Source organism: Mobula hypostoma, chromosome 1 (genome assembly GCF_963921235.1).
Source record: "Mobula hypostoma chromosome 1, sMobHyp1.1, whole genome shotgun sequence".
Taxonomy (NCBI): domain Eukaryota; kingdom Metazoa; phylum Chordata; class Chondrichthyes; order Myliobatiformes; family Myliobatidae; genus Mobula; species Mobula hypostoma.
Genome location: NC_086097.1, coordinates 69,592,846 through 69,609,037, shown reverse-complemented (window position 1 = coordinate 69,609,037; position 16,192 = coordinate 69,592,846). Strand labels below are relative to the sequence as shown.

The window sequence follows — 16,192 nt, the reverse complement described above, 5'->3', positions numbered from 1 at the left end:
AATATCCATCCTCAAAGTTTACTAGAAAATCGGTCCACAGTACCTCAACCTAAATGATCCCTTCACTTGTCATGTTATGTAATAATTTGAAAAACCTAAACACAATTGCAAAATATAATAATACAATTTAACAATCTTCAATAATTGCTCCAAATTCTTCCAGTTCTTTTTCCCATATAGTCCCTTAACTCTTTTGCTGGAATACATCTGTATAGATGACAAGTATGTAATTCATAGAGAAACTAGACCATAGCTATTTAAATGAACTCTCACACAGTATTCACGCAAACATAATTCCAATGGAAATCCACAGTCAGCAATGAAGAGAACCCTTGCTTAATTTCGACCTTTGCTAGTGCCCTCTTTACATCCCATTTTCTTGTCAAACTTTTGCTTCATAACGACATGTGAATAAACATATCAGGAAATGTATCTAGACTTCATATCACATTGTCTTTCCTCCATCAATTAAACTCTTGTTCACAACAATTAACTCAAAGAGAAGAATCAATCAAACCTTTGCAACCTGTGGCCTTCCGAAACAAGCTGCGTAATGCAAAGATGAGGATCTCTGACCCCTGTTGACATCAGCACCTCTCTCACACAGAAATTCCACCTGAAAAGATAGTTTGATGAGATATTCCTACACAATACTTTGTGTAACATTATACTTTTGTCCCTAGCTTGTATCTAATTTGACCAAAAGGATGACAGGTACTGTATTAGATATTAATTTTATCCTTCACATGAAATATTTATTACATAGGAGCTCAGACTTTCAAAAGTGGATGGAAGGATTTGCTTACCATTTCTTGAGTTCCAAAAGCTGAAGCCCAATTCAAAAGGGTTTGACCCACATCATCCATAAAGTTCACTTCAAAAGCTAATGCAAAAAAAAGGGAAAAAAATTAGATTGGGAGAAAAAAAAATCTTGACAACAAAAGTAATTCCCTCTCAGCAAACATTATTTTACCTCCAGTATCAATGGCATCTATTAATGCATCAGTGTCTTTACTACGAATGCAATCAATAAGCTGACGATGAGAACGCTCTCCAGAACTGTCCAACCTCCTGAGGCCAGGGATCCTACCCGTGGAACCAGCACTAGACTTTGGCAAAGCTTTACGTCCTTCAAAAAGTAATACCAGAAGTAGATCCACCAATCGCATCGTGTCAAGCACACATCTTTCATCACCTTGTAGTGCACTTTCTATCGAGTCAGGTAGTACAGATCTCAATAAATCCTAAGGGGAAAACGTCTATTAATATCTGCTAATGAAGAAATCAAACAACAAATGTGAGGACAGGGCAATAAGCTTTACAAACCTCATTAACCATGGCTTTCTATGGCCCAAGAATACAGGTAACTGCTTTAATTTGAATTACAAAAACATATTATATAAAACCAAAGTTGATAAAGCATTCTGTTTGCATATCTCCACTTTGGCGAATATTGGGCTTGAAATCTCACTTCAGTAAATTTACAAGTTTTTTTAAAGTTACTAGTTGGATATAAATTGTTCAATCAGAATTTTGAGATAATTGACACAGAAATATAAATTATATTAATTTACAATTGCAAATTATAATATGGAATTCTGATTGTGAATTAAGTACTGTTTACATTTATAATCTATATTAGAAATAACTACAACATTCTCCAATTAGAAACATCTGCAACATTCTCCAATTAAAATGCATATGAAACAATAGCTTTGTGACTTCTTTTCCAAAAAGCAAAATAATATGCAAATCTGTTGCAACCATCCCTTGCTTTTCTTTTATTACTGTAGAACTATGGCTGAGTAGGATGTTAAAACAGCTGAATCCTTACATGCGTCACAACAGGAGAGCCTCTGCAAAGTGTTGAAAGTAGACTAACAATTGTTGATACTTGATTACTAAGTTTAGAATCAGCTGCATTAGGAGTCGCTCCTGTAGAAGAACGGCCAGGCTTGCAAGCAGATGAGGACCCTCCTGCCACTAAACCACCTGCAGCTGCCATACGAGAAAGAAGCTCTTCAGTCAATCCATGTTTTGCCAATGGAGCTGGATCAACTCCACGCCGAGTAAATCGATCTGCCAACGAAGCAAAGCAACGCAAAGCTCCATCTGACACCTGAAATAGAGAAAGGACACAACTGCTATTTGGAGTAAACTTATGTGACTTCAAAATAAAAACAAAGATAGCAGTCAAAGTAAAATCCCATCTTCTGCTGCTGAATTACCACGCACAAGTAAAGGCTTAAAGAATCTTTCTGGAAAGCACAAAGTAGTTTTGGTTTAAAATTGATTCCTGTTCATCCCAATAATAAAATCAAACTATCTCAACTTCAGGCCAACATTTATTCCTCAGAGGAAAGAAAAGGATCTTGGCCCAGCAAGAACACATTTTGAAAAGAAGTATGGAAATAAACACAGAAGATCCTGCAATGCTGGAAATCTTGAGCAAAACTCAAAAAAATGCTGGAGGAACTCAGCACGTCCAGTAGTATCTATGGAGATTTTTCAGGCGGCGATCTCTCATCAGGACTAGAAAGGTAGGGGCAGAAACCAGAAAAAAAAATGTAGGAGGGGGAGCTGTACAAGTTGGCATGTGATAAGGCAAACCAGGTGAGAGAAAGTTGGGTGGTGGAAGAATGGCAGATAAAATAAGAAGTTGAGAGGTGATAGGTGAAAGAGGTAAGGAGTTGAAGGAGGAATCCATTAGGAGAGTACAGTGGACCATGGAAGAAAGGAAAGGAGGGGCATCATAAGGAGGTGATGAGTGAGGGGAGAACCAGAATAGGCAATGGATAAATAGAAGGGAAAAGGAGAGTGGGGATAGATTATCACAAGTTAAAGAAATCAATCTTCATGATATAAGGTTGAGAGCTACTCAGATGGAATCTGAGTGTGGCTTCATTGTGGCAATAGAAGAGGCCATGGACAGATACGTTGCAATAAGAAGTCAAATTGAAACCAGGAGATTCTGTCTTTTGCAACGGATGGAGCAAAGGTGCTCAATGAGAATGAGAAAACTATTAAAGTTGCTACAATCAATCCAGATTTTTTTTTTAAGATTACTACCTAGATTATCAGATAAATGTGAATGCTTGATTCTTTATTCTACTTACTTGTGGATCTTCATGTTTCAATAGACTAGATAAGGACTCCACACAAGTTTCAAGTGATGAATCCTGAGGCTCCATTTTTCCACAAAGTCTGGAAACTACAGCCATTGCAGAATGTAGTGTGTCTTTATGCACAAGATGGCCACTATCCCGGATAAAGGTTAACACACAATTTAAGCCTCCTGCTTCAAATACTGCTCCTGATTCTCGAGTACATATAAGTTCAAGTACCTGTAAAATTAAATACTAAATGTCAATAGTGAATTTTGTAAAGATGCTCGACAAATGAAACAGAGAAAAAAAAACCATCACAACTCGTTCAGACCCTAGTTGTGGTTTTTTAAAAAGGTCACATTGTCTCAGTGCCAGGACATCAATGCAAGAAATTCTCAAAGCAGCATCCAGGCCTAAATATCAAATTCTTGCCATTCTAATATTCCAAAGTGGGAATGTTTGCTAAAATTCCAGTTAACCACCAACTTTACAAATGCTATGGTGATGGGTAATTTGCTGGGCACGCCAGTAACATGTTCCTTCAATGATTGACATACAGTTGCAAGAAAATGTCTGTGAACTCCTTGCAATTATCTGGTTTTCTGCATTAATTACTCTTAAAATGTGGTCTAATCTTCATCTAAGTCACAATAATAGACAAACACAATCTGCCTGAACTAATAACACACAAACAATTGTACTTCTTCTCATCAATAGTGAGTACACCATTTAAACAATCACAGTCTACGTGCAACAAAGTATATGAGCCTCTGGGGTAATGCCTTCGACAAAAGCTATTTGGAGTCAGGTGTTCCAATCAATGAGTTGAGATTGGAGGTTTGGGCTGTAGAGCTGTCCTACCCTATAAAAAAAAGACACACACAGTCAGGTTTACTGACAAAGTCTGCTCTTCTCAAGAAGATCTCTTTAAGTGCGCCATGCCTCCATCAAAACAACTTTCAGAGGGTCTTAGAAGAAGAATTGTACAGATGCATGAAGCTGGAAAAGGCTACAAAAGCATTTCTAAAGACCTGAGTGCTCATTAGTCCACAGTAAGAGAAATTGTCTCCAAGTAGAGGAAATTCAGTACTGTTACTACTCTCCCTAGGAGTGGGTGTCCTGCAAAGATCGCACTAAGAGCATTACGTGCAATACTGAAAGAGGTGAAAAAGAACCCAAGTAACAACAAACGACCTGCAGGAATCTCTAGAACTCAGTTTGTGATTGGAGAACTTGCTAAAATCTCTGTTCATGTGTCCACAATAAGAAAAACCCTGAACAAAAATGGTGCTCATGGTAGGACACCACGGACGGAGGAAACCACTGCTCTCCAAAAAAACACTGTTGCACGACTCAAGTTTGCAAAAGACCATCTAGATATTCCACAATGCCTCTGGGACAATGTTGTGTGGACTAATGAGACAAAAGTTGAACTTTTGGGCAGAAATAGACACTACTATGTTTGGAGGATAACAGCAAAACCTCATCCTAATTGTGAAGCAAGGTGGAAGGAGCATCATGGTTTGGGGCTGCTTTGCTGCCTCAGGGCCTGGACGACTTGCAATTGTTGAGGAAACAATTAATTTAAAATTGTATCAAGACATCTTACAGGAGAATGGCAGGGTAGCGGTCCATCACCTGAAGCTTAATAGAAGATGGATGATGCAACAAGACAACAATCTGAAATATACATAAATCAACAACAGAATAGTTTAAAAAGAAGAAAATTTGTGGTTTGGATTGGCCAGGTCAGAGTCCAGACCTTAACCCAATTGAGATGCTGTGGCATGACCTGAAGAGGGCTATTCATGTAAAATAACCCAGAAATGTTGATGTACTGAAACAGTTTTGTATAGAGGAATGGTCTAAAATTCCTCCTCGCCGTTGTGCAAGACCGATCAGCAGCTACAGGAAATTTGGTGGAGGTTATTGCTGCTAAAGGAGGTTCTGTCAGTTACTAAATACAAGGGTTCACATACTTTTTCCAGCCTGGACTGTCACAATGTGTTCAATAAAGACCGAAAAGTACAATTGTTTGTGTGTTATTAGTTTAGGCAGATTCTGTTTGTCTATTATTGTGACTTAGATGAAGATCAGACCACATTTTCTGAGCAATTAATACAGAAAACCAGGTAACTGCAAGGGGTTTTCAAACTTTTTCTTGCAACTACAAGTAACTCCTAACAGAGATAATATAACTAAAAATGAAACCCAAGTTATGGCAATTCAGTTATTGGAAATCTGACCCAAGGGAATTCACAAATCACTACTAAAAATATCTGGGATACAGAATAAAAATTCGATCCTATGTTAAAAACATGAAGACTTTTTTTTCCAACTTGCATTTTTTGATACATGTACAGATGATGCAGCTTTGTGTCTGGAAAACTGTAATAATGACTGGGTTTCTAGGAATGTAACCACTCCCAACAATGCGATGCTTGTCTGTAGTTTGTCGCCAAAAGAAATATAACACAAAACGTAGAGCACAGGATATAAAGCTTATTTAGATAGATTGCCGTGATCTGAGTGAAAGGAGGTGTACCACCCTGGTGCTGATTGATGCTCTTTTCTCGTTTTTGATAAAAAGAACTATTTTGGAACTCAACTAAGAAAACTGTAAAAGTTAGAATTAATGTTATATCAAAGATGTCAGAATGATGCAGCACCGATTTTCAATCAACATCTAAAAGTGCAAACCATTGTTTCAGAAACCAAGCCACACTAGTGAAAGACTACAGGAAGACTTTAACACACTTTTTTAATTTCACATGTAAACAATGAGTACTTTTTGTTTACAATTCAGTCACCTATACTTCACATCAAGGTACCATACGTAACTGTCAACATCAATATTCTTGAATGCCACAGGATTTTTTTTTATTTGAACCAACCTTTGCTTCTTAAACTAATAAACCATATGTGCATGTCATCAGATTTCTAATGAGATGTTATCCACAAATCATCCTCCTCCTTCACACGCACCAGCAGCACAGGTACTCCACACAGTTATGTACATTAGATCCCCCTACCATACTCACTTAATACTTATTACACTATACAATGTAGCATTTAAGTTTGTTGAAACATTACTGTTGTTGGCCAAATCAAAGGTGGTGACAAATCAGCATATAGGAAGGAGATTGAAAATCTGATTAGGTGGTGCCCAATAACAACTCACACTCAAAACCAAAGAACTGATTATCAATTACAGAAGAAAGCTGGAGGTCCCTGAGCCAGTCCTTGTTAGATGAATGGAGATGCAGAGGATCAGTAGCTTTAACTTCCTTGGCATCAATATATGAAAGGATCTGTCCTGTGCCCAGCATGTAAATGCCATCACAAGGAAGGTATGACAGAACCTCTACTTCCTTAGAAGTTTGTATAGATTTGACATGTCACCAAAATCTTTGACAAACTTCCAGAGATGAATAGTGTAGAGTATCCTAACTAGTTTCATCACAGCCTGGTATAGAAACACCCAAGATTAGAAAAGGCTACAGAATGTGATGGATATAGCCGAGTTCATCACAGGCAAAGCCCTCCCCATATTTACAGAAAGCAACATCATCAAAGACTTCCACCATACTGGCCATGTTTGCTTCTCACTACTACCATCAAGTTGGAGGTATAGAAGCCTCAGGTTCCACTCCACCAGGTTAAATAATTCTTGATTAAGTTAACAATTAAAATTTCCTGACATTGAAGTATTTCTGAAGTTTGGAGATCAGACTGGGATTACACCTGACTCCAGAATTTAGAAATGGAAAGCAATTTCCCATCATTTCTCAAAAGCAGTTCCTTATAAATAATGCCACAGTCAAACAATTAGAAGAAACAATTATTACCTTTACACATTGTTCAGCTAGATCTCTACTAGTCCTATTATTGAGCTCAACTACAACCAAACGATTACAAAGTGCTTTAATTGCTCCATCCACTCCAACAATCCTTCGTGTGCACTCAGCAGACACATCCAAGTAGTATGTAATGGCACGGGCTGTCACTTCCAACACATTATCAGGAGCACTTTCATCCAGAAAAATTTTGCATAGAGCTGGTAGAAAAGTACGAGGTGGGCACCTACAAAAAGCAAACAAAAATACAATTAAATGGATTTAATATCTTAGAAAATACTGTCACAAACTTAATCATTTTTTGTATTATTAACAGGAAAATTCAAGATGGCAATAGGAAAATATTACCTTACTCTTATATTAAGGAAGCACTTCAGCTTAAAAGCCAACAGAAGGCTGCTGGTACACAGCACTCATACTATACAAGGCAAGACTTCATGAAGCATCTTTTTAAATGATCAACATATCTAAAACTGCCCACTTCATCGATTGCACAAGTATAAAGGTAAAAAGGAAAATTTCAATTCAACCATCAAACCTTCATCTCCACACGTTAACCTTGTTAGATTCAGAAACAAGCTATTAAAAAAAAATCAGAAGGCTGCCCAAAGAAAACATAATGTGACAGAGGTTAATGGGAACAACATCCAAAAACACAGCTACATTGACAATTTTAACAATGTGTGGAATACTGCATTACTGAACTGTAATGGTCTTCTATTTAGAGGATTTTAAAACATAATCCCTGTTAAAGAAATATATCACAACTACCCTACTTTGATTAGAATGTATCTAACCACAATGAAAAATGTAATGGTATTGGTTCAAAAAAAATTGAAAACGAATTTTAAAGATAGAAACATGAGTGAAAAACCTCAATAAAGATCATTTTTCTTTCCAGATTTCTGTAATAATATTTCCAATATATTTACAACACTTGACATTTGTCCATTATGAACCAGAGCACTCAAAGTTGTTTCATTATGCTAGTCCACAAATTTGTAAGTAGTCTTTCCATTCATGTTCCTATGTGCAGTTTCGAATTATTAAAAAAAAAAGTATTTTTCCCTCTCAGGTCAATGGATGACCTCAGTGATGGGGAGAAAAGCCCATGAATTACAGTTTTTCCTTCATTTGAAGCCATTGAGGTATAATCTTTGAAGATCTTAATTACAATGATCAGGCTTCATTTTATGGTCTAGGTCAGGGGTAGGCAACCTATGGCCCGCGGGCCAGATATGGCCCGCAAAGGTATATTGGGATACTATGCTTATCCGGCCCATGAGCGAATTTTCCTTATTCTGAGTGTTTCACACGACCACACTGATGGACATGCATGGCCTCTTGTTACACTGGCCCCACGTTCCATTTTTTTCCAAACCAAACACTGGTATATACAAATGACGGGAAGGCAGACTACCTTATTAATATGTATTAGATACTCTCCGTGCATGCGCAGGTTTTCAGATGGGATTCTTCAAATTTGTAAACAGAAACAGCGTTACTGTGTTTTAACAAGAAATCCACGCTAAATATCCAGATATTTACATGTGCTACGATACTTGTTGAATAACTCGCTTTTTGAAATAAAATCAAAGAAAAATTTCCAATGGCAATGAATGCAAAATGCAGGAAGGCAGACACTGAGTGCCAAATTTCCAAGTCACTTTAACACTAGATTACTTCTTCATCGAGCAAGCTGGGAAACCAGTTTGTCTCATTTGCCTAGAATAGTGGCCGCCAAGCCATCGATCGCAATCGACCGGTCGATCTTTGAGACTTTCCCAGTAGATACAGAAAAAAAAAAGAAAAATAAATACACAAATACATTATTCCTGATAAACCTTTTGATGGAAAAGCAAATTTTACCCCTAGAGCACATATGTGAGTCATATGTGGTAACTTCTACTTTGAAAAAGGATCACTCGACAACTTCATGCCCAAAGGAACAACTTTATCTGAGACGGCAAAACCAATGCGGCGGAGGGGTTTATACACACATGCAGAAAAGACCGAAAGTAAAATCCCGCAACGCTGGAAATAACCTCTGTTTACAAACAGCTTTCTGTAGCAGGAGTATTGCTATATTATTATTATCCTAATTAGTATTAACTTATCTTTATAATGCTCACATTATAACACCTTTAATTCTAAGTTTATTTAGTTCTAATATTACTTCAACATGAAAAAAAATGAATGAATAAAAATTGACTGTTGCACTCAGTGTGATGACTGGGGCTGAATACTTTCTGCTAGTTCCCTGAAATTTGGCTCATAACTACAGACAGCCAGCCTGAGACAGTCTGTCAGGTGTCTGTCAGTAAGACAGCTCCTGCACTTAGATTTAATAATTGTCATCTATGAAAATGCAATTTCACACAGATAAGTTGACCCGAAGTAGGCACTGACTTTTAGTGCACTTGTGGTGAGATGAGGAAACTTCTCCCTGCTGACAAGCCCACAAAAGTCACCGTCCCTTGATCTTGCTTTAAGCTCGATGTCATTTTGCAAATCAACTATTTGCATTTCAATATCACTTGGCACACCAAATACTTGCTGGAATTTGGCTGCTATCTGTTCTATATCGATCGGCAGAAATGGGTTTGAAATAAATGAAGCAATATCTTTCATGACGTTTAACTCCTCAAAACGCCAATCGAACTCCATTGCCACTTTGTCTTGGTAAGCACAGTACTGCTCGGGGTGAAAAGCATTTTTTTCCTTGATGGCCTATAACAGTTTCTCCAAATTGGGAAAGTGTGTCAGCCTCCCGTTCTTTAAATTTGAAATCCAAACACCAAGCTTGGCCTTAAACGCATTTACTGCGCTTATCAGGTGGGGCAGGTGTCGGTCTTTTCCCATGAGCTCGTTGTTATGTGCATTTAATTTAGCCATTGGGTCTGTCAGAAACCCTAAATCCAGTAGCCATGCATCATCTGACAGTTCCTCGTGCTCCTCGTTTCTTTATCTCAGACAGCAAGTCAACAAACCGTTGCAGCACAGAACCCTCGCAAACCTCCTGACAGACTGAATGTTGAATCTGCCACATATTTCAGGTGTCTTGTATTGGTAAACTGTTACTGAGACACTTGTATAAGTTTCAGAGGTACGCAAGCTAATGACACCACTGTTTTTTGTTTCCCAGTTCTTTTATATTAGATTAGATTAGATTATAAGGAAACGCAGTCCTCTTTTATTGTCATTTAGTAATGCATGCATTAAGAAATGATACAATGTTCCTCCAGAACGATATCACAGAAACACATGACAAACCGACTGAAAAACTGACAAAAACCACATAATTATAACATATAGTTACAACAGTGCAAAGCAATACTGTAATTTGATAAAGAACAGACCATGGCACAGTAAAAAGTCTCAAAGTCTTCGAAAGTCCCATCATCTCACACAGACGGTGAACCTCCAGTGCCGCAAATTTGCCAATGCAGCATCTTGGAAGCATCCAACCACAGTTCGACTCCAAGTCTGTCCGAAAACTCCGAGCCTCTGACCAGCTCTTCGACACCGAGCACCATCTCTGCCGAGCGCTTCGACCCTGGCCCCAGCAACAGGCAATAGGCAAAGCCAAGGATTTGGGGCCTTCCCCTCCAGAGATTCTCAATCACACAGTAGCAGCGGCAGCGAAGCGGGCATTTCCGAAGTTTCTCCAGGTGTTCCTCTGTGCTTCTCACGGCTGTCTCCATCAAACCAGGTTTGTGCACGGCCCCTAGTTACACATACGATATTATTCGGAATGGCCGCGCACACTGCCATCTTCTCCTCCCTCCTCCGTGTGGGGAATGTTGGAATTTAAAGGGGGAGAAATGTTGTAATGTGAGCATTATAAAGATAATACCAATTAGGATAATGGTAATATAGCAATACTCCCGCTACAGAAAGCTGTTTGTAAACAGAGGTTGTTTCTGGGGTTGCAGGGTTTTACTTGCAGTCTTTTCTGCGCATGTGTGTATAAACCCCTCCGCCGCATTGGTTTTGCCATCCCAGATAAAGTTGTTCCTTTGGACATGAAGTTGTCGAGTGGTCCTTTTTCAAAGTAGAAGGTACTACAAAAGGTATGAAGTATTGTAATATTCTTAAAGAAAGACAGCTATGGCCTGTTTGATATGCTAGTTACAGTGTTTTCTTGGTTGAATTAATTTGAAAGTTTGACAAAAGCATTTTATGTATTTCAAATACAATTAGGCCAAAAAAAAAGGCCTCAAGTTGGAAGTACAATCTAAGCTGTTTTTTCTTTGAACGATTTTGTAGGTTGATCTTGCCTTTCACTAAGGCTGAGGTTGGTGACCACTAGCCTAGAAAATGTTGCTGAGAAGAAGCTGGCAAATATCAGGCAACATTACGAGACCCACCGTAGTGGAAATGTTAACACGTTTACTGGGCAGCAAGGAAAGATGAAGTTGAGCGAATGAAGGCTAATTTCGGAAAATAAACGTCATTTTTTGCCAAGAAAAGCAGTGAAATGAAGGAAATACCCATGCCAGCTACAGAGTCTCAAAATGTATTGCAGAAAAGATGAAGCCTTTTACAGATGGAGAGTTTGTGAAAGAATGTTTACTGACGGTGGTGGATATTGTTTGTCCTGAAAAGAAATCTTTATTTGCATCTTGCCTGTCAGCAAGAACGACCACAAGGCGAGTTGAAGAAATGTCAGCAGATGTTAGAAGTTGTTTAAGGGATGCCTGCAACGAATTGCAATTTTTTTCAGTTGCGCTTGATGACAACACAGACTTGCAAGACACTGCTCAACTTGCATTGTTTATGCGACGAGTGTCCTCAACTTCTCAAATTTTGAAGAGTTTATTCAATTAATTCCTATGAAGGACAATGGTTACTGGAGCAGATATTTTTGAAGCTTTGTTGAAAATGATGCCAGAAATGAAACTTAAAGTGTTGAACCTAATTGGCATCACAACTGATGGGGCACCAGCAATGGTGGGACAGAAAAAAGGCATCAACGCATTGCTGCAAGGACAAATGGAAAACCTTGGAATTGCACAGAAACTGGTTAAAATTCATTGCATTATCCATCAAGAGGCATTATGAGTCAAGTCTTTGAAATTAAAGGATGTTATGGACATTGTTGTGAGGGCAATGAATCTGATCCTATCTCGTGGATTGAATCATCGCCAGTTTCAGCAGTTTTTGTTGGATACAGAGGCAGAATATGGGGACCTGGCTTATTTCTGCAATGTACGCTGGTTTAGCCGAGGGTCAATGCTGGAAAGAGTACTTGCATTGCATGAAGAGGTGGCAATACTCCTTGAAAGCAAAAATCAGGATGCTTCACATTTTCGTGATCCTGATTGGCTTGCAACCTTGGCATTTCTTGTGGACATTACATCTCATTTAAATAACTTGGATTTACAACTTCAAGGGAAAAAAAAATCAGCTGATACATGAGATGTATGGTCATATTGTGGCCTTTGAAAGAAAACTGCAATTGTGGGAGTACCAGCTTCAAAAAGGAAATTGTGCACATTTTCCCACTTTTCAAAAACATAAAGCACAAGATCCAAGAATTTTTGTGAATATGGTGCAAGAATTGAAAAAAGAGTTTTCATCTCGTTTTGCTGAATTTCGCTTGCATGCAAATGAGTTCAAACTGTTTGCTACTCCATTTGATGTGGAAGTGGACACTGCATCAGAAATTTTTCAAATGGAATTAATTGAGGTGCAGTGTGACGACATATTGAGATCGAAATTTCATTCTGAAGATATGTCAGTGCTTGACTTCTATAGAAAATATATTCATCCAAGTGGGAAGTACCCTAACTTAGTGGACCAGGCAAAAACAATGGCATCATTCTTTGGCAACACTTACCTCTGTGAGCAATTATTTTCAAAAATGAAGCACACCAAGAACCATTTGAGAACAAGATTGACTGATGCCCATCTGGATAACGTCTTGCTCTTGGCATCAACAAGTCTGACACCCAATATTGAGAAGCTTTCAAGCAACAAACAGCATCAAGTTTCACATTGATTTATCCATTGTTTGCATTAAAATTTTCTTTTTTATTATACTTAATTTACCAACATTCAATGCATCATGTTCATACGTTTTATGTTTAAAAATTCTTTGTGTCCATTTAATAGATTCAAAAGATGCCTTGATTGAAATAAATTGCAACTAAACTGAGATCTTTGATTACTAATTGGCATCCTTGGTTCAGCACAAATGATTTTCTAGCTTGCGTTACTCATTAATTTGAGGCAAAACATAACCAGATGTATTTAAATGGATAATTCCCATATTGCATGTTTTTTGTGGCATTTATCTGGCCCACCGTCTGCTCATTTATACGCGATCCGGCCCACAGAGGCAAAAAGGTTGCCGACCCCTGGTCTAGGTGGTTGTGCTAATGCATGGGGCAAAATAAAAGGTAAACACAAACCTGGAACCACATCAACCCATTGTAATAGACAGGTATGCAAATAACTAAACCTGTTTAGGCTTAGGTTCGTGATAATCCAAAATTCTTAATAGCCTGCCAACCAGGTTCATGTTAGAACCGAAGAAAGACAAACCGTCAAGACTCAAGGCAATAGACAGATGAATACAACACTACTGCAGCTTGTAAAATTGCAGTAGTTTTCTTACTTCCAAAATACTAACTCTTAGAAGCTGTACCCAAGGTCTTCAGTGAAAGAGATCCACACAAAGACAGACTTCCTACTCCAAAATGAACAAACAGAAAAAACTACAGGAGACGCTGATTACCAAAAAGCATGAAATAGACTTAAGCACAACAAATGCCAAACCAACACTAACTATCCATGATACATACTACACATCTAAGCAATTAAGGAGAAAATAATTGTTCCCCATTATGTTCCACACTACAAATTAGCAAGTAGTTTTGCATCCAAGGCGAGATTCCAATACAGAAAAAAATGATTGCCAACTCCATAAATAAATTACATATCCATCTGTACTCAATTCATAGAATTAATCTCTGTTAAAACAACTAGGCAGCCACACAACCCAGTATCAATATCTTCATGCAATTTTACTTCTCACTTGAGCATCTGAGGACCTCAGATTTACGCAAGTTATGCACACTTGTGTGCGCAGGCATGTGAACTTAGGAAAGAATAGTAACATCAGAGAACGTAGAACATGCAACATCACAGGAACCAACCCTTGATTCACAAACTTGAGCTGAACTAATCAGTAACCAACTGCCCAAATAAACTAATCCCTTCTGCCTGCAAAATATCCATATCCTTCCACCACTTCCTGCACGTTCATGTGCCTAAGAGCATCTTGAATGCTTATTATCAATTCCATTATTGGATAATGGAATCGATGGCTTTGTAGCAAAGTTTATGGGTGATATGAAGATAGGTGGAGGGGTAGGTAGTGCTGAGGAAGCTATGCAATTGCAGCAGAACTTAGACAAATTGGAAGAACGGGCAAAAAAGTGGCAGGTGGAATATAGTGTAGGGAAATATACGATAATACATTTTGGTAAAAGGAACAATAGCGCAGACTATTATCTAAATGGGAGAAGGTTCATGCATCAGAGGTGCAGAGAGATTTAGGAGTCCTCGTGCAAGACGTCCAGAAGATTAATTTACAGGTTGAGTCTGTGGTAAAAAAGGCAAATGCAATGTTAGTATTTATTTCAAGGGAAATAGAATATGAAAGCAAAGAGATAATGCTGAGCCTTTAAGATTAGTCAGGCTGCACCTGGAGTATTGTCAACAGTTTTGGGCCCCATATCTCAGAAAGGATGTCTTGTCATTGGAAAGAATCCACAGGAGGTTCACAAGGATGATTCCGGGAATAAGAGATTAACATATGAGGAGTATTTGCCATTTTTGGGCTGTACTCACTGGAATTTAGAAGAATGCGGGGGGGGGGGGGGGAATCTCATTGAAACCTACCAAATGTTGTAAGGACTAGATAGCGTGAATGTAGAGAGGATGTTTCCTATGGTGGGGGTATCCAGAACTACAGGGCACTGCCTCAAAATGGAGGGGTGACCTTTGAGAACAGAGGTAAGGAGAAATTTCTTTTTAGCCAGAGAGTAGTGAATCTGTGGAAGAGACTTCAGTGGAAGCCATGTCTGTTGGTATAATTAAGGAGGAAGTTGATAGTTTCCTTATTGGTCAGGACATTAAAGGATATGGCGAAACAGCAGATGTAGGGGGTTGAGTGGGATCCAGAATCAGCCATGATGGAATGGAGGAGAGGACTCAATGGGCTGAATGGCCTAATTCTGCTCCCATGTCTTATGGTCTTATTATATCTGCCTCCACCACCATCCCACCACTCTGCGTAACAAAAAAAAATTACTCTACATATCACCTCACCTTAAAAGTGTGCCCTCTGGTACAGGACATTCCATCTCTGGGAAAAAGATACAGTTGTTTATCTATTCATCTCATAAAGCTCTAACAGATCTCATTTCAACATCTGCCACTACAGAGAAAATAACCCCACCTCTCCTTATAGCACTTGCCCCCTAATGCAGGCAGTTTTCTGGCAAACATCTTTGGCAACCTCTCCAAAACCCCAACATCCTTTTGATAAATACAGCAACCAGAACTGAATGCAATACTCCAGACGCAGCCTGAATAGAGTTTTATAAAGTTGCAACATAACTTCCCAATTCTTGAACTCAATTCCTCAACAAATAAAGACAAACATGCCTTATTCCTTCTTTACCACTTTCAGGGAGCTGTGGACTGGAACTCCAATATCTCACTGCACATCAGCAATGTTAAGAGTCTTGCTATGAACAGTGTACCATCCCTTTATGTTCAATCTCCCTAAATGCAACACCTCACAATGGCTGGATTAAACTCCATTTGTCATTTCTCCCCTCATATTTATAAATGAGCTATATACTGCTGTATCCTTTGTCACTCTTCTGCACCATCAACACCACCAATCTTTGTATCACCTGAAAACTTACCAACTCAGCCATCTACATTCTCATCCAGGTTATTTATATATAATCACAAAGTGCAATTGTCCCAGTATGGATCTTTGTGGAACACCATTAGCCTCAGACCTCCAGCCAGAATAAGTCTCACTGACCATAACACTATCTTATGAGTAAGCCAATTCTGAATACAAACCGCAATTCACTGTAGAGCCCATGCATCTTAATCTTTGCATGAGCATCCAATGAAGGACCTTGTTAAACACTGGAGTAAGATCCATGGAAACAACATCCACAGCTTGATCTGCATCAC

General features: G+C 38.6%; 1 protein-coding gene across 3 annotated transcripts in view; it reads right to left on the bottom strand.

Moving 5' to 3' along the window:
• The window catches only part of hectd1 (HECT domain containing 1), a 92,199-nt gene that overhangs the window by 57,644 nt on the left and 18,363 nt on the right, over positions 1-16,192 (bottom strand). For all 3 annotated transcript variants that reach the window (XM_063050424.1, XM_063050407.1, XM_063050416.1), the window contains exons 3-8: positions 6,956-7,190; positions 3,117-3,344; positions 1,835-2,119; positions 974-1,244; positions 807-883; positions 518-616 (exon numbers count right to left, since the gene is read on the bottom strand). In XM_063050424.1, the coding sequence (XP_062906494.1) occupies positions 518-616; positions 807-883; positions 974-1,244; positions 1,835-2,119; positions 3,117-3,344; positions 6,956-7,190 (1,195 nt within the window). The remainder of the gene's footprint in view (positions 1-517; positions 617-806; positions 884-973; positions 1,245-1,834; positions 2,120-3,116; positions 3,345-6,955; positions 7,191-16,192) is intronic.